Source organism: Euprymna scolopes, chromosome 28 (assembly GCF_053919585.1).
Source record: "Euprymna scolopes isolate OS-2025 chromosome 28, ASM5391958v1, whole genome shotgun sequence".
In the NCBI taxonomy this organism is placed as follows: Eukaryota; Metazoa; Mollusca; class Cephalopoda; order Sepiida; family Sepiolidae; genus Euprymna; species Euprymna scolopes.
Genome location: NC_136509.1, coordinates 63,826,809 through 63,851,393, shown reverse-complemented (window position 1 = coordinate 63,851,393; position 24,585 = coordinate 63,826,809). Strand labels below are relative to the sequence as shown.

At 30.1% G+C, this 24,585-nt stretch overlaps 1 protein-coding gene across 2 annotated transcripts in view; it reads right to left on the bottom strand.

The window, feature by feature from the left end:
- Positions 1-24,585, bottom strand: part of LOC145249678 (dexamethasone-induced Ras-related protein 1-like) — a 1,077,461-nt gene that overhangs the window by 373,788 nt on the left and 679,088 nt on the right. The window contains exon 1 of one of the 2 annotated variants that reach the window (XM_080111465.1): positions 16,530-18,932. The exons of the other annotated variant lie outside the window; for it this stretch is intronic. Coding sequence (XP_079967591.1) covers positions 16,530-16,576 — 47 coding nt within the window. The 5' untranslated portion in view covers positions 16,577-18,932. Of the gene's footprint in view, positions 1-16,529; positions 18,933-24,585 lie in introns of those variants that run through there. 2 annotated transcript variants of the gene reach the window in all.

The following is a 24,585-nucleotide window of genomic DNA, read 5'->3' as shown; positions in this document are numbered from 1 at the left end:
AGACTAAAAATTGACAAAGTTATTGCGTAGGGAAAGTTACACACACACACACAGACAATCACACAGACACATTCACTTTTACAGATATACTAGCATTTCGGCCCGGCCTTGCCCGGGTGTTTGGTCGGACGCTATATATTGTTCATAAAATTTTGTGAATATATATATATATATATATATATATATATATATATATATATATATATATTAAAAGTCTGACTCATGTCCAAGTAACCTACATCTAAAATTTCAAGTGTTTAGACTCAGAATTGGCGGAGGAATTTGGTAGAGACTGCAAAGGTTAACTCTTTCAACTTTGACCTCTTGGCAGCCAAATGTTCGCCCAAAATCTGATTAAAAAGCTTGCTGCATGTCTGAATACCTTTTATGTAAAATTTCAAATGTTTAGATCCAAAATTGGCTAGATAGTTTGCTAGAGACGGCAAAGGTCAAATCTTTGAATTTTGACTTCTTGGCAGTCGAATTTTCGGCAAGAAACGAATGAAAATTCTTACCACTTATGTAAATATTCAAATGCTTAGACAAAAAATTGGCTGAGTAATTTGGAACTTTTATTGTTTCGGGCTCAAATCAAATTAAAAAGTTCGATCCATGTCCAAGTAACCTACATCTAAAATTTCAAGTGTTCGACCCCAAATTGGCGAAAGAGTTCGATAGAGTTTTTGAAGGTCAAATCGTTGAACCAAGACCAATTGCTAGCCAAATCTCTGGCTTAAAACCGATTATAAAGAGTTTCCCAAATCTCAATTCCCCTTTACGCCAAATCTCGAGTCTGTAGACTGAAAATTGACAGAGTAGTTTGGTATGGAAATGTACGCACACAAACACAAACCAACAGACAATTTCACTTATATATATATATATATATATATATATATATATATATATATATATATATATATATATATATATATATATATATATATAAATGTAAAGTTGGTTTGTTCTAAACAAATAAAACCTTATTTCTAAGTTACCAGTTTATTTGAAATTTTCAGACAACCCATCTTTAGAGTCGAGGTATGTTTTTATGTTATTGAAATAAATTTACCTCGCGATTTATTAAAATTAAAATATTAAATAAAATAAATATATGTTTTTTACTGCGAATCTGTTCTGTTGATAAAACTGAACTTCCGGTTCGATTCATTTCACAGCCACGAATTGACGAAAGATTTAATTTTCTGTTAACTCGATAAGTAAAAAAAAAAAAAAACTTACTCGTGGAGAGAGTGATCCGTGCTGAAATAATAATGTTATTATTTAAAAAGCCATTCTTAACATGGGGAAGGGAGGGTGTTTTGTACCTATTCTGTACTTTAATCTTACAATTGAATAAAAACATATCATAAAACTTTAAACGTGGAAAACGATTTTAAAAAAATAGCGCGGATCACTCTCTGCATTAGCACACACACACACACACACACACACACACACACACACACACACACACACACACACACAAAAAAATAATAATAATCCCATATTTTAAAACTTTAAATTCATTTATGTACTTATGTTTTTTAAATTTTATTTATGTTAAGGCTTCACTCATGAAACAGTACGTTTTAATTGTTTAGTTTATTTTCACGGCATTGTTTACATAAAAAAGTTTGTTTTAACTTTTTCTAAACTGTTTCATTTTTACGGTATGCCTCAACGTATTATAAACACCCTAACCCCCCCATGTTAAAAAAAAAAAAAAAAAACGCCCTTCCATAAACCTCGAAAGCCATTCTTAACATGGGGAAGTTAGGGTGTTTATAATATGCTGGGGCGAGTCGTAAAATTAACGAAGTTGCTATCTATTATTTATTGTAAAAATTGCTTGAAATTTATTTATTTGACCAAAAAATTAAATTTTGGTACTCCTTGGGCGTTGAGTTCCATGGCGACCAGTAGAAAAAAATAATAGTCGCTCCCTTAGTCTCCCACCTCACCCCGCACGTAACATATTTACTGACGTTGCCGTAACTAAACGATTATCTGTCACATTTACAAACATTTATTTATTTATTTATTTTGAAAAAAGTTTTACTTTTTATGAATATTAAAAGAAAAATGGGTACTCATGCAGAGAGTGATCCATGCTGAAATAATAACGTTATTATTTAAAAAGCCATTCTTAACATGGGGGGAGGGTGTTTTGTACCTATTCTGTACTTTAACCTTGCAATTGATTAAAAAAAAACACGATTTAAAAAATAGCGCAGATCACTCTCTGCATTAGCACTGAAAAATGTTACTAAACATTTATTAATAATTTCTCACTTTTTACAAACATTTGATTTTAAATTTCTTTTTAAATGACGACTTTTATCGACTTTTTTTTTAATATCCCCCCCAATAGTGTTTATTCCGAAATCCGTTGTTAACATGGAGAGGTTGGGGGTGTTTATTCTGAAAGCCGTTCTTAAAATTTGTGGAGGTGGATCTAATGTAAAAAAAAATAAATAAATTTAAAAAAAAACTAAATCCTTTACTAATAACTTCTCACTTTTACAAATATTTTTTAATTTACATGCGCAGATTAACAAATTGTTGAATAGTGCGAAAACAAAACATTTAGGTCCACCTCCACAATTTTCTTTTTTAAATGACTTTTATTGATAAATAAATTTACTTCTCCGCAACTTTTATTGATAAATAAATCTACTTCTCTGCCACGGGCACTGAACCCCTCCTTTTTTTTTAATAGTATTTTCGGGTGGGTATGCTGACAACAAATATCAGTTTAATTTTGCAAATAGCCCCCCCCTCCAAAAGTGGTGTTTATTCCGGAAGCTGTTCTTAATATGAGGAGGTTGGGGAGGGGGGTGATTATAAGGTGGACCTAATCTAAAAAAAAAAACAAGTTGTTTATGCGCACATAAGCAACTATATTTTTATTAACTTTTTTTTTAAATTTTTAATTTAAAAATTAAATTTCAATGAATAGAATATTAAATCATTTATCATTAATATGTGTTTTTAGTTTTGTGTTGAATGAAACTTTTTTTTCATTACAACAATAATGAACTAATTTAAATCTTCCGGCATGCGTTTAAGGGTTACGAAATTATCAATAAATCGTTTAGTTACTAAGCCAACGTCAGTAAATAAAAAAAATGTTACATGCGCATGCATTAGCCTTGACTGGGAGAGGGGGCTAAGGGAGCGACCATTAAATAATTATGCTGGTCGCCATGGAACGCAACGCCCAAGGAGTACCTAAAGTGGCACTTATACACTTATGTTACCGTGCTATTTTTAAAAATAGTATTTTCCTGTTAAATTCAAATTTTACAATATGTTTTTCTTTTATTAATTTGTTAAGTGAAAGTACAGATAACTCGGTCGGTTTCTAATGCGAGGAAAATCTAGCCCCCCCCCCCCCAAAAAAAAAGGGGTACTCTGGATAATAACAAAACATTAAAATTGCCTCAGTCTCGAAAGATTTCTTCTCTACTGAACGAGGAAAAAAACGGTGAAGTGTAGTTCACCTTCTGGTTCTCTCCCCCTCTCTCAATATCTCTCTCTATCCATCTCTTCCTTTCCCTCTCTCAATCTCTTTCTCTCTATATCACCCTCTCCATCTCTCTTTGAGCCCCTTTCTCTCTCTAACTCCCTCTATTTCTCTCCTTTCCTCTGTTTCATCCATCTCTGTTTCTAACACTCCACCTCTCTCTCTGTTTATCTATCAATCCCTTTATCTCTCTATCTCCTTCTCTTTCTCTATTTTCCTCTCACTGTCTCTTTTCTATCTATATATCTTCCTCTCTATCTGTCCATCTCTAATCCCTCATCCTATTTTAGTCTCCTAAATTAATTACAGTGAATAAGGCATTGTCAAAACATGGATAAATCCTATTTTAGTCACCTAATTTACTGACTGTAAGAATAGAAGTTATTTGGAAATTACTGCTACCTTGAACAGCACCAGAAGTAACTGGTAAAACCTTTCTAATTAAATTGATTTTGGCAGCCATTTGGTAACAAAATGACATAGCCTTAGCCCTTGCTGCATGAGGAATACCTGCGACCTTGCTGCCAAGTAGAAGAATTATTTATTCTACTTTAAAACATTCAACTTTTCAAAAATCTCATGTTCGACATCTCCAAAACATCCAATATGGGGAAAAATATTGCAGAAATGCAAACTTATTGTTTAGGATCAATGCACAATGGTACGCAAAAAATCACTTGAGGCTCTTGGTCGATCCTTGCAAGATTTGCGTGGCAATGTCAGACCATTTGGGAATGCAGTAATATTGCTTGCAGGAGATTTCAGGCAAATGTTACCTGTTATTCTTCAATCAACACCAGCAGATGAAATAAATGCTTGCCTCAAATACTCTATTTTTGTTCCATGTGAAGACATTAAACTTAACTCAAAATATGCATGTACAGTTGCAGACTGTTCGATCCGCACAAAAACTTTTGCATCACTTGTGGGAAATTGGGTACGAAAAAGTGCCAGCTGATCAGAGTTAAGGGCAAAATTCTTTGACTTTTAACTTCTGTAATTTCTGTAATTTTATTTCATCAAAAGAATAGTTAGTTTAAAAGGTTTTTGCAGATATTCAAAATATAAGAATTCCATTTGACTGAGTGAATGAGCTATTCTTGCAGGTCAATACAAAGATGCCCATGGACTTAACGCTATAATTAAATGTAAAATTCCAAGTGAGGTAGTCAAATACAAATCCATCGACACTGTTGTGAAAGCAGATAAAGTGGTTAATTATCCAACAGTTATATTTTCCAGGGATGCCACCGCATGTATTGTAACTGAAATTTGGTGTACTAATTATCATGTTGTGAAATATAAACCAATCCAAGCTTAGCAATGGCACATAGCTTGCAGTAAAAAAATAACAAACAATATCATAGAAACAGCAATCTTAACAGGACCTTTCACAGATGAATATATCTTCATTCCATGCATTCCTATGATTCCACCGGATACATCATTACACTTTAGGAAATTGCACTTTCCAATTTAATTGTCATTTGCAATAACCATCAACAAAGCACAGGGAACAATCTTTACAATTGTGGGCCTTACAGTTACACACTGACTGTTTTTTCACATGGACAATTTATGTTACACATTCAAGAGTCACCAAACCGGAAAATCTCTATATCAGCTAAGAAAATGGAACAACAAAAACTGTACCCATGCAAAATGGAAATTTAAACCTATAAGAAACATGCTTTTTCTCATTTTGGAACTTTTTCCATTGCGCCAATTTGAGCCACAGCAACGCGTGGCAGGGTACAGCTAGTATATATATATATATATATATATATGTATATATAATGGAAATTCGGAAATAAATCATGTAGATGTAGGAGAAAAGTATTGCCAAGGAGTGCGAAAAAGTTTCAAGTTTTTTCCTTAATCCATGAATTTTAAATGAATGTCTTATCTTATAAGAGGAAATATCACTAACAAAATAGATGTAGGTAATTATAAATTTCGCTTTTTAACACATAAATTGAAAACCAAATTTTAAATGATAGTCTGATAGGATAATACCCGGTTGAATGAATGAGGGTACAGGGACAGTTGTGATATACAAAGCAATGAGTACTGGTGTATTCCAGAATAAATTGTTGTTTTTATGCATATTCTAAGCTGAAGTGTGTAACTGTGAGTGGTTGAGGACACACACACATGCACATATATATATATATATATATATGTATATATATATATATATATATATGAATTTCTTGCGGAATTTTTCATTTTGATGTATTTTCAAATAAGTTTATACCTTTACTTTATATACCATTTTAAAGAGTGTTTGTTCTCTATCTAATCGTTTAAGTTACAATCGTTTTAAAACAATTGTCTTTCTTTTCAGAACATTAGATACAAGATAAAAACAAAACACACTCGCATGATTTTCTTATCTCGATTCAAGCTAGGATGAAAAGTTGCTGAAACAACTCGCGATATTAACGAAGTAATCACTACCGAACGCACAGCACAATGATGATTTTAAAAATTTCATGCAGATGACAAGAGTTTGCAACGATTAATTAAGAGTCTTAATCGAATTTAATCCATGCATAACTGTTTGAGAACCTGCTTCTGAATTAGACGTACCGTATATGACGATTTCCAACCACTTTAGAGACGTTAGGAATACAAAAAAGTTTATAAATACGTTCCTCACGAATTGAACAACAACCATATCAAACGCCGTTATGAATTGTCACTTTCCCTTTCTTTTAGGCAACAACAACAACAACAACAACAAAAACAACAGCAACAGTAGTAACAACAACAACAACCTGTTTCCCGACTTGCGATGAAAAGTGAGTTTTTTACGACAACTGACGACGCTCAGCTTAGTGAATAGACGCCGAGGAAGCTCCAAAGCAATTTCTGAAGCCAGAGTTGCATTAAAAGAAGGTCATGCTCACTCTTCGACTAATTTCATCCATTACAGTTTTTTAATGCATTTCATTCATTACAGTTTTTTAATGCATTTCATCCATTACAGTTTTTTAATGCATTTCATCCATTGCAGTTTTTTAATGCATTTCATTCATTACAGTTTTTAATGCATTTCATTCATGACAGTTTTTTAATGCATTTCATCTATTACAGTTTTTTAATGCATTTCATTAATTACAGTTTTTTAATGCATTTCATCCATTACAGTTTTTTTAATGCATTTCATCCATTACAGCTTTTTAATGCATTTCATCCATTACAGATTTTAATGCATTTAAGTCATTACAGTTTTTTAATGCATTTCATCCATTACAGTTTTTTATGCATTTCATCTATTACAGTTTTTTAATGCATTTAATTCATTACAGTTTTTTAGTGCATTTCATTCATTACAGTTTTTAATGCATTTCATCCATTACAGTTTTAATGCATTTCATCCATTACAGTTTTTAATGCATTTCATCCATTACAGTTTTTTAATGCATTTAATCCATTACAGTTTTTAATGCATTTCATCTATTACAGTTTTTAATGCATTTAATTCATTACAGTTTTTTTAATGCATTTAATCCATTACAGTTTTTAGTGCATTTCATTCATTACAGTTTTTTAATGCATTTCATTCATTACAGTTTTTTAATGATTTTCATTCATTACAGTTTTTTTAATGCATTTCATTAATTACAGTTTTTTAATGCATTTCATCTATTACAGCTTTAATGCATTTCATTCATTACAGTTTTTAATGCATTTCATTCGTTACAGTTTTTTAATGCATTTCATTAATTACAGTTTTTAATGCATTTCATTAATTACAGTTTTTAAATGCATTTCATCCATTACAGTTTTTTAATGCATTTCATTCATTACAGTTTTAATGCATTTCATTCATTACAGTTTTTTAATGCATTTCGTTCATTACAGTTTTTTAATGCATTTCATTAATTACAGTTTTTTAATGCATTTCATCCATTGCAGATTTTAATGTATTTTTTCATTACAGTTTTTTAGTGCATTTCATTCATTACAGTTTTTTAATGCATTTCATTCATTACAGTTTTTTAATGCATTTCATTCATTACAGTTTTTTAATGCATTTCATTCATTACAGTTTTTTAATGCATTTCATTCATTACAGTTTTTTAATGCATTTCATCCATTGCAGTTTTTAATGCATTTCATTCATTACAGTTTTTAATGCATTTCATTCATTACAGTTTTTTAATGCATTTCATTCATTACAGTTTTTTAATACATTTCATTCATTACAGTTTTTTAATACATTTCATTCATTGCAGTTTTTTAATACATTTCATTCATTACAGTTTTTTAATACATTTCATTCATTACAGTTTTTAGTGCATTTCATTTATTACAGTTTTTAATGCATTTCATCCATTACAGTTTTTTAATGCATTTCATTCATTACAGTTTTTAATGCATTTCATTCATTACAGTTTTTTAATACATTTCATTCATTACAGTTTTTTAATGCATTTCATTCATTACCGTTTTTTAATGCATTTCATCCATTACAGTTTTTTAATGCATTTAATTCATTACAGTTTTTTAATGCATTTCATTCATTACAGTTTTTTAATACATTTCATTCATTACCGTTTTTTATGCATTTCATCCATTACAGTTTTTTTATGCATTTCATTCATTACAGTTTTTTAATGCATTTCATTCATTACAGTTTTTTAATGCATTTCATTCATTACAGTTTTTTAATGCATTTCATTCATTACAGTTTTTTAATACATTTCATTCATTACAGTTTTTTAATGCATTTCATTCATTACAGTTTTTTAATGCATTTCATCCATTACAGTTTTTTTATGCAGACGAAACCATTACGGATGGGGAATACTGCTGGATTAAATGAATCAGAAACTGCTACAATAACACTCAGCATCAAACAACAAAAAATGCCAAATTTTCTTCCATGACAATGCCTTGCTGCGCATTGCTAAACCGACCATGCAGAAGTTAAACGAATTGGGCTACGAAAGTATGACTCATCCGTCCTACACTCCAGCCATCTCACCTACCGACTACAACTTTTTCAAGCATTTCGACATCTTTCTGCGTGAGAAATACTTCAAAGACCTAAGCGATATCTAAAACGCCTTCAGCGACTTCATCGTCACCATAATGCATTATTTTTTCGTTACTGGCATAAATGTATTTGTTTGAGTTGGAAAAAGCGTGTTGATTCTGCTGGTACTTGTTTCGATCAATAACTTTGTGTGAGCCGAGATGTTTATTTAAATTTAAAAATTATAAACCGCAAAAAGTTTCTCATCAACCTGATATATATATATATATATATATATAGTAATTTATAAAATATATATGGCGATTAAGCTACACTGAATATTCGGTATTTCATCCCCTCTAGGATTCCTCAGGCTTATGCGCGAATTCTGTGGTTGTTTATCGTTTTTATATGGCCCTCTTCTATTGAGGATTTAGTTAGCCAATCAGCTTTCTAGTATCCACTGCGCCCCTTCCTATCAGCCAATGGGCATGCATTTTATCGAACAAAGGATCTGTTTTAAAACTAGGTTAGTGGTTTAAGGCAGACATTTGTTTATTTATATATATATGTATGTATATATATATATATATATATATATATATATATATATAACATAAAGCTGAACGTCTGTGTCTGTGTGTGTCTGGTCACGAATGAGCTCCTATATGGTTGGCTGTTATAGAAAACTGATCACATATAATGATAGAAGATATATCGAGACACAGGAATGGGTATGTTTGATCTAGCATAACGGTGGTTGATTAAAATTTTGGGGTCTGCGTTCGCGCCTGATCCACAAAGTGTGGAAATAAGAAATTAAAAAATTTTAAAAATGTGTTTCTGATATAGATGTACACAAGAATACTTTGATAAGTATGTTTTAACTTAAATAAGTATGGTATAATAAAATTGTGGGGTCTGCGTTCGCGCCTGGCCTCCATAGAATGGAAATAGGCACACACTTTAATGAAGACTTTTCATATCTATCTGCGTAAGTATACTTTGATAATAATGTTTCAGTTTGAAGAAATATGGTATAATAAAATTATGGGGTGTTCGTTCGCGCCTGACCTCTATAGACTGGAAATATGTGTCAAAGTTTAACAAGTTTTTTTTTAATATAGATCCACAGAATATTGTGATAAGTGTTTCAATGTGAACAGGTATGGTATAATAAATTATTGGGTTTATCTATTTTATTTTTACTTTCATCATATTTTGCTTTGGTTTTGATATCCCCAAATTTAACACAAATTTACAACCTTCCTTTCCATAACCTATCATACTTTCATAAATCAGAGTTCATTGTCTGTAGGCTGTTTTTTAACCCAGTCAACGACGGGTACTTTTGCTAGTATATATATATATATATATATATATATATATATATATATATATATATATATATATATATATAGCTTACACCAAACAACTAATGGAATCGCAAAAAAAGCGATAACGATTATTTTTTATTTTTTTTTTTGTTTTTATTTTTTTTGTTTTATCCAATGCTAGCAAGCGCGGGTGAAACTTGAACAAATTCCGATTGCTAGAGTTCTCAGTCGGCCATGGCAGGAACCAGCTCAGTTCTTGCCAGACCAGTTTCTTCCTCAGTAATGGATTTCAGTGTTACGCATAGACAGCAAACTCTCCCTTTTTCGTCTGGAGTCCAAAGTAGGAACTTTCCTGCCGTTTCATCATGGCGACTAAAATGACCGGCAAATTCTAGACATCTCTGTCTCACAATATTGAGAATACAACGTAGGGAAGCATACAATGACTTGTTTGTTTGGTGAATTTTCCCGAATATGTTGTTAGTCGAAGCATTCTTGTATATTTACTATCGGGATGTTTTCGACGTGATACGCTTAGCGTCCATTATTCTGAGCTGTACAGAAGGCTTTAATTTATGCAGGCTTTGAAGATCTTGGCCTTGGTATCTTACTTGATTGGAGATATCCGTGCTTTCTCTAAAGAATGAATGCACCCCACGCTAGCGCGATCCTAACATTCATATAATGTTCGCTTTCGGAATAGCCTCTCAGATATTTGAAGTCGTCAACACAGTCAATTTCTGATCCATCCGATGAAAGCAACGGTGCGTTACAAGATCGATTTAGATGCATGCACTTTGCTTTTGGAGCATTGAGATACAGCCCAACGTCTTGACAAACCTTCTAGACTCGTTTCAGAAGATCCTAAACAGACTCAACACAATCCTCCAGAAGTCCAATGTCGTCAGCATAGTACGTCCGCCAGCAGTTGAGAAGATTTCAGCAAAACGTGTTTACACGCCGCCTAATCACGAGAGATTATTCTCTGAAGCAAAAACTGAGATGAACATTCCAAAGAGGCAAACCATTATAATAAAAAGAAAAACAAAGAAAGGGAGATGAGCTGGGAATAAATACTAAAAGATTAAACAGGATTCTTCAGAAGTTTCAGGACAGAATATAGCTTTTTTTGTTTTTCTTCTCAGAGATTTTTCAGTTATTTGTTTTACATCATTCATTAAGTCACTTAAGGATAAAAATCAATTAAACAGATGAATATTCAATTGGACGATGAATAACATTATGAGAAAATTAACCAAAAACTGAATAGAATGAACAAAGTCTGATTACTCATATGGACAGTCTATGATAATTATTGGTTGATAACAACCAAGTTGAAGCCTAACCTAACATTATCATACAATATTTTCACAAATTGTAAATTAAATCAATGGAAATCTTGCCTGGTGCTAACCACACCCAGAAAGAAAGTAAAAGTTCTTTGTGACTATTGTAGGAATTTTTGTTGTGAATGACATATAGCGCCCAAAATAGTTTAGTTTCCTTAAAGGTAATGATAGAGTAGAGAAATAACAAGTAATGATTATTTTTTGAAAGAGCTTACAGAGAGGATACGAGGTTTTTCAAACTATATTGAACTCTCTTTATGCAAGAGGTTTTATTCAAATAAATTATTCATACCTCGGGAGTAGAATTCGATTCATTCTTTTTAAAATAATATTCGTAGAAAGTAGACAATTCATATAATAGTCGGTTGGGATATTAAATAATTAGAAAATGAGAACTTTGGTCTGAAAGTTAAATAAAAATACATAAAATAAAAATGTTACGAAAAAATATCAGGGAAAATTAATGAAATAAACATGAATTGAAATACAAAACTGGAAAGATAAATAATGGCAATATCGTTAAAAACTCAGTATTGGATCAGCAATTGAAAACTAAACGAATGTTAAATTGGAAGGCAAAATAATTTTGCCAATAAATAAATGTATTTGGCCTTTCGCAGGGAGATCAATATCGTGTTTATATAAAATTCGATAGCAGTCGCTGAAACCCAACATAATCAATCAATAAAAGTGCTATTATTCTAGTAAGGGGAATATTGCCATGTTAAACAAAAAATTAAGCAACAGAATAATAATTAACAAAGCCGAGTGACATAACTGCCAGAATACGGGGTGTTTTTTTTTAAATATAAAGTGTGATCTTTAATACACATTTCGAACAATTTGGTTATTTTATGATTTCCCCAATTCTTATACTAATAGACCGAAATATGTTGATTCGTCACATCATTCCATTTCAACTGAGGTTCATTACAGACGTCTGATCGGAATTTAAATAACAATTGAATATAGTAACACAACTATTATAAATGCAACAACATTTTCACACAAAATGTTAAAAAATTATACAAGCTACGTTGGGTATTTGGAAGCTTATTTGATTTTATTAAAATTAAATAAATGCACAATAATTGTCACGTATCAACCTATATGTTCAGTATAATGTATATAAATATTCGAAAAATAGTTTGATTACAGATGTTTTCTTAACATCGAAAACTTCCAGAACTCAATTCCAAACTTGTTGCTATGCGCGGTCATTTCCTAATCGTATAAGACGTTAGAACTCGACATAATGAAGAATTATGTGCCTTTTGCATTAAGCTGTGAAGTTCATGTCAATGAAATGTTATCGAACATCACCTATGTAAAATGAGATGGAGCCGGATTCAAGATAAAATCATGTTCTTACTCCTCTTCACGTTAATCCAGATTAAGGGCTGGAAACGATGTGACTGATCAAATAAAGAAACAACATAAAATTATTCCATTTTTTATTCATCTGGTATGATTTCTGCCTGCTTGTATTTTGAATATCTTGATAATACATTTATAACTCCGATAGATTTTATTAAATAAGATTTATAAGCGTTTCTTGTAAGCATATTAAGAAATAAAATAGTTCTTCTTCTTCTTCCTCCTATTATTATTATTATTATTATTATTATTATTATTATTATTATTATTATTATTATTATTATTTCACGGTTATATTGTTTTCAAATGGCTGATTATCTGAAAACACTGTTATTATTGTTGGCATTGTTATTATTGTTGGCATTGTTATTATTGTTGACATTTTTTTATTGTTGACATTGTGATTATTGTTGAGATCAGAAATCATTTTCAAAACTTACTCTTCATAAAAAATGTATGGCTATTGATCACTTCAGTGTTTGCGCCTTGAATAGAACTCGTACTAAATGATTGAGCAATAAAAAAATATATATATAAACTTAAACAATCAACCGTAGAGCCGTACGCGTTAAAGTCGGATTCAGTGCAAATTGCAAATCAACCATTTTTATGATTACTTCATGTTCAAATGTCAAATGAATTCTGATAACATTCATCTGTAAGAGTGTGTATGATGATATTGTAAATTGATATAATAATAAACTCATTAAGATCGTTAGTATGTCTAACCCGAACGGAATTTTCTGTATAGTTGTATGTTTATTTTCTAAATAAGTAAAATGCAATTGGAAAGTAATTAGTTTTGTTGATTTCATTCTCTTTCATTTACTTAAACCATTCATATGAAATAAAAACTAATAAAACAATTATATTCCTTTGTTTCTTTAGGTTATATTATTGCATTTCTTTAGAAAAATACTTAAAACGAGTTATATTTACTGGCTAAAGATTATTCCTCTTTATTGGAAAGACCAATTATCAAAATATCTTCGCCAAAGATATTTGTTCGATCGAATTTGTTGCTGTCTTAGTCCAGATGCTGCATTGTTTGACCAATCGTCTCTAAACTAAGTTAAACTATTTGTCATTGTACAACTTTGAAGCGATTTTATTTGGAGATATATAGGTTGAAGGTCAAGATTAAGGTCAAGAAAGGTTAAAAATCACACTTTTCTCGTTAAGCTCTGTTTATACATAACAGATAATCAAGTCCTAAAGCATAAATTCACCTTGACATTGCCCTTGTAACCATCATGTGAAATGTTTGACGAAATAGATAATTCGTTAAATTATCAATGTTTCTCCATTCAGTATTGAGAATTTAGACCAGTATAGAAGTTTGGCCCTAACTTCCAAAGTCAGTCAGATGTATTCTTATAATTAACTTATATGCTGTATAGCATTAAACTAAACTTTGACGAGCATAACGTGTATATAGCAAATCATAAACTATGTTAGTGTCTCCTATAAAGGGTTTGGACTCCATTTCCGGTATTTTCTCACGTTTACAAATCTAAATTCTATAATATTCGTCGGTATTATATGGATACAGATTATAAAATAGGATACATTAAGTTTACCTTGTTTTCAAACCCTTTACATTCAGCGTCTTCATTCTGAGTACATGCAACTAAAATGGTCACAATTATTTTTGCAGTACAATTTAAATAGAGACACTTTAATTTGCCTTTTATAACTGCATAATGCTTGTATCCATGCAACAATTATTTTCGTAGCATAATAATTATGTTTTTATAAACTAACTAATCTAACTAATTTCATTTATTCACTTTAAAACATAGTAACTGAAATATTACGTTTATTTATTTACAAATAGATTAAAGTAGTTACATTTATTTCCTTTAAAAAGAAAAAATGGATTTATTTTCTTGTCAGTATAGTTCCATTTGGATTAAATAAATTGGCATTCAAGAGAAGTTTTATTTATGATGAAGCAAGCTTTAGCCAAGTGTTTATATTTAAAATATTTTGCAGTATTTTCAGGCAATTTATCTCGTATGGTTGCATTATGACGGTATTGTTTAATACAATGTCGGTTCGCACATTTGAAACATTAATGCCAGCCTATACTAAAAATGAGCTAGAAACCTTAATCCAACGCGTAAAGGCATCAGAAACGGCACACTTTAAAGCTTTAATATTTTTTTCAGTTAAGGAATAGTCGCATGATTTTGGTATAACTTGACAAATGAGAAAACAAGGAAAATATCACAACGCGTTTGACTCTTGTTTTTTGTTCTTTTGTATATTCCCATCTATAATCTGTTTGTTCACAATGATGACATAATAACTATTCACTATTCATTCTTAAATGTTTTCCTATAAATTCTAACTAAGAACGTGGAACATTACTTGAGACAATAGATTTTATTTGGCTGGTGCTATGTGTTCACTAAGATTTACTTACTTACAGTTATGCACAAGATAAACGCAAATGATTTTCTAAGCCTTTTATGTCTATCTCGACCGGGTATTTATTCAAGGTAATAAACCATAGTCGTAGCAGACAGAGAATTAGATTAAGGCCTTCATCCAAATTTAATAAAAATCAGAAGATTAATTCTGTTATATTGTTAATATTAATTTTGTTATATTGTTAATATTAATTTTGTTATATTGCTAATATTAATTTATAATACTGTTAATATTTATTTATAATATTGTTAATATTAATTTAATATTGTTAATATTAATTTTATATTATGGTTAATATTAATTTTGTAATATTGTTAATATCAATTTTGTAATATTGTTAATATTTAGTTTGTAATATTGTCAATATTAATTGTATAATATTGTTAATATTAATTTTATAATATTGTTAATATTAATTTTGTAATATTATTAATATTAATTTTTAATATTGTTAATATTAATTTTGTAATATTGTTGATATTAATTTTATAATATTGTTAATATTAATTTTATAATACTGTTAATATTAATTTTGTAACATTGTTAATATTAATTTTATAATATTGTTAATATTAATTTTGTAATATTGTTAATATTAATTTTGTAATATTAATATTAATTTTATAATATTGTTAATATACATTTTATAATATTGTTAATATTAATTTTATAATATTGTTAAGATTAATTTTATAATATTGTTAATATTAATTTTGTAATATTGTTAATATTAATTTTGTTTCGACGCATTCTTTTAATGGCAAACTCTACACCATTTTGCACCTTTTATAACATTCCTAATATTATTAGAAAAAAAATAACTGCAGGTTTTTTTATGCTTTCGCTTCCTCCACGCGGTTCTATATTCGTTATTTTGTTACGTGTCCAGTCATTCTTAATACATCGGAAATTGTTAGCATTTAAAATACATCAGTTTCAAAGTTGATATGAATTACTAAAATCAGTAAGTCAATTTTAATAATAATAAATCTACGCCTAACAAATTGGTAAGCTTGACTATTTTCCAACGATTTAAAATCTGTTATAAACGTATTTATCTTTTTTGTAACAGACAATTTAAACACGACAATAAAATTGACAGATTAATTATTTAGATATGCTTAAGCGCCTCTACAAAATACTATTATATAAGTCGTTATTTAGGTTAAGCTATCATTCTTAAGCATAAAATACTCCCTTGGTCTACAGGGAAGGACGTTCATCGATTCATTCACATGTATTTCGCTCGGCCCGTCTGTCACGTGCTGGTTAAAATAGTAGATTGAGTGGATGCGTTTAGGAGTATGCATTATTGTGAATAACTACAACTATTATTAATTTGAAAGTCGTTAATGGTGAATATTATATGTATAACAACAGAGACAATATGTAGAGACAATCACTAATGGTACCACAACAATCACAATAATAGCAACAATAACAAAAATACTAGTACTACTACTAATGCTACTACTAATACAAGTTCTACAATATGGTCAAATCTGGACACTCACTCTCTTGGTGGCGCGAACAAGCTCTCCATCGTAACATAGTTTGCCATGGTTGTAGTTGATTGAGGCAACTTGGCGGCTTTATTGTCCAACTCGAAAAGATAAAGGTAAACTCACCCGCCTTGGCGTGTGCCGATGAGTAAGATTGGAGTGCATGTAAAAGTACACACTCGAGATATTGGAGATAGATGCCAATAAAGGGTACAAATATATGAGAAATTGCTGGTATAAGATGGAAAAAAATTCAGATGTCGTGGAACAGCAGTTTCCAGATTAAGTAAAACGACTGGGAATCGAAAGTAGGCCAATTGTGCGGAACCAGAAATACCGTCTTTAGAACCTGGATCCGTTTCCAACGTTAATCGAGCGGTTTACGGATGGGTTAAATGTAACTGAACGGATATGTTTGTTCGCTTATTATTAGTTCTTCTTTTGCATACGTATTTTTTTTGTATTTTTCTTTCTTTTCTATTACTGCGATGTTTATATTTGTTAATTTGTTCGGTGTCGCTTTGGCTTTCGCGAATAGCGAAACTTTATTTATTGACTTATCAATTCTTGTAATTGATCATCCTCTTCACTTTTTTGTGGCAGTCTTTTTGTTTGTTTGAACTCAACTTTATCGTTCGTCGTTATTCTGTAGGTTCGATGTTCAACATGTGAAAGCAGTCGGTCAACGATGAGATGTGAAACGTGTAAGCAAATACGTTCTCTTAATTATTGACTTCGTTTGCTTTTTGATTCCGGTTCAAATGGATCAGCTAAGAGTCAGCAGTTAAACTGTTACTTGCAAGAAAAACATACGAACGATTGGTTGATTTTCACATAAATCAAAGATAGTAAAATGTGTATGTAGAAATTAGACGAGAGTGGGCGGAGTAAAGGAGAACACGTTTTATGCACAAAACGTATGACTTTCGTTTGGCAGGCATACAAGTAGAAAGATAAACTGCCTACAAGATACACATGAAAATGTAAAATTACAAACATATGATAAATAGCAAAGCAGACGAAGATGAAAGAATTAATGGAATGATATATAAATGCAATGCGAAAGAGGGGGGACGTGACAGATGGACAAATTTAGCTATAAGATCAGAGGGAAAGAAATAGAAACAGAATTATATGATGCATAAAGTCAATAAATATTCATCAACTAAAAGTAATACAAAAAGAAAGTCACTTATGAAAAATGATTAAAAGAAAATGATAAAAATAAACTAGAACTTTATAATCTCTTCAAAAATTAGTACTAATCCTCTATCTTATAATAGAATTAGAGATTTAAAAATCCTTTTAATCTATATTTAGAGGATAAATTGAATTAATCAGTAGAACAATAAAAAGTAATAATAGTAGGTTTGTTTCTTCCTAAGTCCAACCATGAAACATGAATGAATTCATTGTTTTCTATATTCATTTACAGTCATCATTTCTCATATGAAAAATGTTATTAAAGAATTGCTTAAAATAAGTTTTATAGATCGGTGGATGAGCTGGCATATATGACAACTTGCCTACCAAGATTTTTACAATGCTATTCTAACTCATATAAAGTGGTGTCGAGTTGTATAGTTTTAAAAATCGTTTTTCTTTTCGCATCAAATAGTTTATTTTTTATTTTTGCTTCATTTAAGAACTTTGTTGAAGAATATATTTTATTCTGCTTTAAAAACGTATTTGTCAGATAGATGCGTTATACTTAATATTAATCAAATGAAACCATTATTTCAAAATATTTCAAATAATAGTCTGCATTTCGCATGGATCCAGCAAATAATAATAAATGTGTTGACGCCAAAGTAATAGTTTCTCAGACGAGCAACATGTCAAAAATGGCGTTTTTCGGTTTAGATAATGTGCGAAGTGTCAGAAAATCTCTATGCTTTTACACGTTAATATATGTACGTTAATAAATAGAGAAGTACAATTATCTGATAGGGATCAAGTGAACAAAACAATCCAACACATATCCAGTTTAATAAGATTCGCGTAAAAGAGAGGAGTGAGAAGAAAGAAAATGCTTGTCAAATAAATAAAACCAGAAAGAAAAAGTGATGCAATTCGATAAACGTTTATAACCGTTGAATATAATCGAGAAACATTAAATATAATAGAGAAACATTGAGAAGTTGAGATGGTTGATCGGTAGAAATTAAATAGAACATTAAAATGTGAAAATAAAAGTCGTATTTATGCAATTTAAATATTATTTAGAATTGCGAGACAAAATAAGCATGAGATATAGAAATAAGTTATGCTAGAAAGTCAAACAGTTTAAAAAAAAATAGTCCGTGATAATGTTTTGCACTCGGTCAAAACTTAGTGCGTACGTAAGAATGAGAATGACAGACACGTGAGTGATCGAGATCAATCTACAGTAAGGGAAACAATCATAGGTTTTAACAGAAAATAGAATTAAAAGAGAGTAATACGGTCTAACTCAGATAGATAAGGAGACCGACAGAATGACAGTGAAATGATTTGATATATATATATATATATATATATATATATATATATATATATATATAATAAAGAAAGGGGAGATTATGATCTAGAGAAGCAGGAGAAATATCAGGATAAAAGAGGATTGGCTGCGAAAATCAAGCCAATTGAAATACAGTTTGTCAAAGAAAAGGTGAGAGGGAGAGAAAAAGAAGAGAGGCTGTGAGTAAACCGCAAGAAATCAAGGGTAATTTAAATGATTAAAGGAAATATGAATTATCAATCGTTACTTTAACAACTCAGCTCTATCGAATAGATCAATAGAGCAATGCAATTGATTTCATTAGTGTATATGCACTTAATTCTCGATATAAATATACAAAAGTGGGGATAGAGAAGGAGAGGAGTGTATTAAAGGAAAGATCAATGAACTGCAAACCGAGTTGTACAATGGAAAGAGCAAATGATCTTTAAATGTAAGGATCAACTTTAATCAGAGAAACAGAAAGTGTGACAGGCAGAAATGGAGAGCAGTTCAAAGGATATGAAAATGCCTACACTAAATATAGTAATATATATATATATCAAACTAGCGGAAATCAGTTGAAATAATGTACAAATGGAAGCTGACTAACAGAAAATTTCAGTTGAGATTTTCTGGACGAGAAAAGAAAACCATTAAATATTCTCAGGAAAGGCAAAAATAACTATGAATAGATAAATTAGAAATAATTAAAAATTAAGCAAAAATTAATTTCTATTGTACATCAAGTTCGAAAACAGAAACGTATGATAGAAAAGAAAAATACAAACTTAAGCGAGAAAAAATAAATTTGAACTGAAAAAACATATGCGATACAAACGTTGAGAATGTGTGATGGATTAATTAGCTACATCAAATAACACATGAAAAATGTCATTTAAGTTAAACGATAGGATATATATATATATATATATATATATATATATATATATATATATATATAGAGAGAGAGAGAGAGAGAAAGAGAGAGAGACAGACATATAGACAGACAGACAGACAGACATAAAGACAGAGACAGAGACAGAAAGAGAGAGAAAGAAAGAAAGGGAAACAGGCAGAGAATGATAAAGAGAGAGGCAGTAGCAAGAAAGAGAAAGGAATATGAACAATGAAAAAAGTAATTTAAATGTTACACCCGATAAGATGTTTGTACTAAACTTTGGTATATGCTACTATATATATATATATATATATATATATATATATATATATATATATATATAGAGAGAGAGAGAGAGAGAGAGAGAGAGAGAGAGATAGGGAGAGGGAGAGAGAGAAATAATATATTAAACACAATTTTTATATATTTTAAAAAATGATTAGTATATAACGTTCGCTATGAAGTTGAGTATTAGAAAGAGGGTAAAAACGAATGAGAAAGCAATGAACACAGACTATAGATTTATTAAATTAATTTATCGAATCGCTAAACTTGCTTAATCAAATTCACGCGAGAAAGAGATATAAGGAAAAGGAGAGTCAGAAAGATAGAGAGAGTACGAGAGAACGAGATTAAAAGAGATGACTGGATATTGAAAGTCATATAACTCTTTTTTTATTTATGAAAATGTGCTTTTTAGCTAATGCGAATTCACGTTTTGACGCATAATGCTGTACTAGGCGAAGGCTAGAGAAAATTAGTAAATGTGATTAGTTTGAAAAGAATGTAAATTTAATTAAGCAAAATATTTCACATTTCAAATATATCACGTTCACTAAATGACTTTAAATATGTATAATCAACGGGTAATCAATTATAAACTGATAACTTGAAATTTGCTCTGAAACTGAATCCCAAACTTTATGTAGTAATGTATTTAAACTAGGATTAATAAGCCGGTTCTTAATGCAGTATATCTATCGCTGTATATCTAGAACAATATTATTAAATACAGATATATGTGTATTACAGCTACAAATCGATACATACCACGTGGAAAACTTTTTTATTGAGAGTATTTTTCCTTCTCCTTTTAAAACATTTAAATCGTTTAACTATAATAATTAATAGAAGATTATTGATTAAAATGTAAATTATAATCCCATCAAATATAAAAAAATATCAGAAATAGAACCAAAAGGATGTGATCATAAAAAAAGCAAGTACTTGGGTAGGGGAAAAAGGAAAGGTACACTTGATCAAATAAACTATATTAACTACTTATATTCAATGCAGAATACTCATCACCACACAACGCTTTTAAGGCAATAGTTTTATTAGTTTGTTCATTTAAGTTTTAACTGAAAGAATTATTTAAACTAAATTCACATGGATGTAAGTTTAAAAACGAACAAAGTATAACAACAAAAAAACTCATCTCAAAGTTAAAAGCAAAAAAATAAAAGCTTTGTTACGTGCGAACGTGAAAGTAAGAAAAGAGGCCGAAATCGATAACCATCAATGCAAATCAAAGGGAGGCAACAATCAAACACAGATTTACTCGTTTACCTGTGATTTAACTCACGCGCACTCTATGATATGACACGTATTTGATTGACATCTAACACACGACTAAAAATCCTTCTACAAATTTATTACATTTTCATGCTTGAAGTTATTTTTTATGTTAAATTAACCTTTTGTGATTAGATATGTTTCATGTTAGCAAATTTTGTCTTTGTTATTCAAGATTCCTGGTGTGTTTTTTTTAAAATTGATTCGTTTTTTATCAACCAATCATCATAATTATTCTATTAATTTCAACCAGCTGCCTTTAATAATAAAGATAAATGCTACATTAATATAAAGATAAATACTACATTAATGTTAAAAGTGCACATTAATCACGATAAAACGGTACAATAAAACTCTTATTAACAATGATTTCTAAAATACTTTTAAACGAAATTTTACTTAAATAGTATTAGCAGAAATTCCGAGAATTTTTTACGCCAAATTGTAAGACTTCCTCGAAGTTGTACGAATAGATTAAATAAATAAATATGTGAAGTTGTTAAATGTATCTGAATATAATAAACTTTTTCACACAACTGATATAAATGAGGTACAAATACAGTCATATGGCAATTACGTCTGATGTCGCTTCCCTTTTTCTTTTAAAACGTAATATTTCACGGAGTTAATATTTGTAAAGGTTTTACAAGTATATTTCCAATCATTACCTTACAATATGAAACGCTAAATATACAGCGGAACATGTAAACATATTAAGACAGATTTTCTAATATTTGTTCTTTCATAAAATCTAAATACATTTACGAGAGACAAATGTATTTAATTTAACGATCGACTACAGAAAAGATTTCAGATGAAAGGGAAATAATGTCATTTTTACGGCGTTACATAGTTTATATATAATGACAAATAACTTGCTAACGGTTTGTTTTATCAACTTATTCTAACTTTGATGAGACACAAATAAATATATAATTTCGAATACGATTGCATTTGTAAACGTTTTTTGAGACAGGGGGGGGGTTGTAGTTCGCTGTATTTAACTGTAGTTATTTCAGGTAAATCCTGACACATTTGATTTGATTATATTTTAGTGGATAAAAATGTTTAAGTAGGATTTAACTAATGAGTGTTTATCTGAATGTGTTTTAGAAAGAATTAACCCTATTCTCTTAAGTGACTATAAATAGCCAGAAATAATTAATTTAGGTTGTGGATTGAATAATTATATAACCCTGTACTCAAGAGAATTCTTCAACAAAAAGCGCCACCGTACAGCCGGAAATATTAGTTATTTTGAGATGTAGTTTTATTGCATTTACGGTGTGAATGCACATAAGTGTAGACAAATTTTACACGTGCCTCAAAAACAGAACGTGTTATGCATGGTTTAAACAAGAACGCGCTTTTACAGCTACAACTATGGTTGTGTGAAACGTATTTTATATGCATATATACATATACATATATACATATATATATATATATATATATATATATATACACACACGGTGAAATTGAAATGAGTATATTTATAACCAATTTTGTAGCGTTTATATAGCTTAATGTAAATGTATATGCATGTGGGTGTATATATATTTATAGGTGTGTACGCGCGTGTTCGAGTTCATGTCAGCATGCGTGTTACTGCATGCGTGCGTGTCTGCTTGTGAGTGCGCATCTAATAATCGATGTATGTGTGCGTGTATATATATATATATATATATATATATATATATATATATATATATATATATATATATGCAACTGTGTGCATATGCGCTAAAAAAATACTAATATATTGCAATCATATCTGATTAAAAAATATTTGCTATTCCGATATCTATTTAAAATACCTAATATACTTATAAATGTATGTGCACACAAATGTAAATAAGTATATAAGATTGTAATAATTATATAATAATAACAGTGGAAATTAATGCAAATCTTGTGCAGAAATTCAATGGCAAAAATTCTTTAAATTATTGAAAGCAGGGTAAATACACCCACAGACACACGTATGTGTATTTATGCCGGAATAAATGGCATATTATGTAATTCATTTGGTGTAAATCTAATTAAATGCATTCTCCTCGTGGGTGAAAGCGAGTCTCTCTTACTCCTCTCTCTCTCTCTCATTATCTCTCTGTCTCTCTCTCTTTATATATATATATATATATATATATATATATATATATATATAAAATCTTTGTGTGTGTGAACACGTGAACTTATATATATATATATCTCAGTGCTTTTGTTCGTTTAAAAAGGATGATCACTATAAAAGTTATATCAAATCAGAGATGTTTATAAATAAGTCAAGATTTTAGGATACACAATGGAAAAATGAAAATGGAGTATTGAACGTGGATTCAATAAGCCAACTAACGCTGAGATAGTAAGATGGACGAAGGCAACAAAAGCAAAATAGGATCCAAACAGAAAAAAAAAACAAATAAAAAATTGATGAATAGGGAGTACGGTGAAGAAATGAATGGATCCAACACTAAAAAGAAATGAATGGATCCAACACTAAAAAGGAATGAATGGATCCAACACTAAAAAAGAAACGACTTGAAACAAGAGATGGAATAAACAAAGAAAAGAAATGAGAAAACGCGAAGGAAGGTTAGACTGGCGAAATGACGAAAGGTTATACGCGTAACAAAGGTACGAAAACATTGGCAGTGTGAACTCAATGGTGAGAAGGAAAAAAGAATGTGGATGAATTAAGCAAACTATGGATAAATGAAGGGCGAAGAAAAAAGCCACCTAATAAGGGAAAGAAAGCAAACAAAATCAAACCCGAATTACGAAGTTGAACGAACGAAGAATAGAAAGAAAAATGAAGGGGGGGGAAGCAGAACTAAAATAAGCAGCAAACAAACACAAACTTAAAACACCAGAAATACAGAAAGAATAGAACACTACAAACAATATAAACAAACAAAAATAACAAATAAAAACAAAACAAAAGAAAAATGTCTAGGTGTTATAAAAATTACATGTATTCGTATAGTAAAAGGTAAAAACAAAAACTGACAAAGTATAAGGATGAATGAAATTTTTAAATGAATGAATGAAAAGAATACACGCTGCGATGAAAATCCGCGCATGCGTGTGTGATTATTATAATGAAATCAATG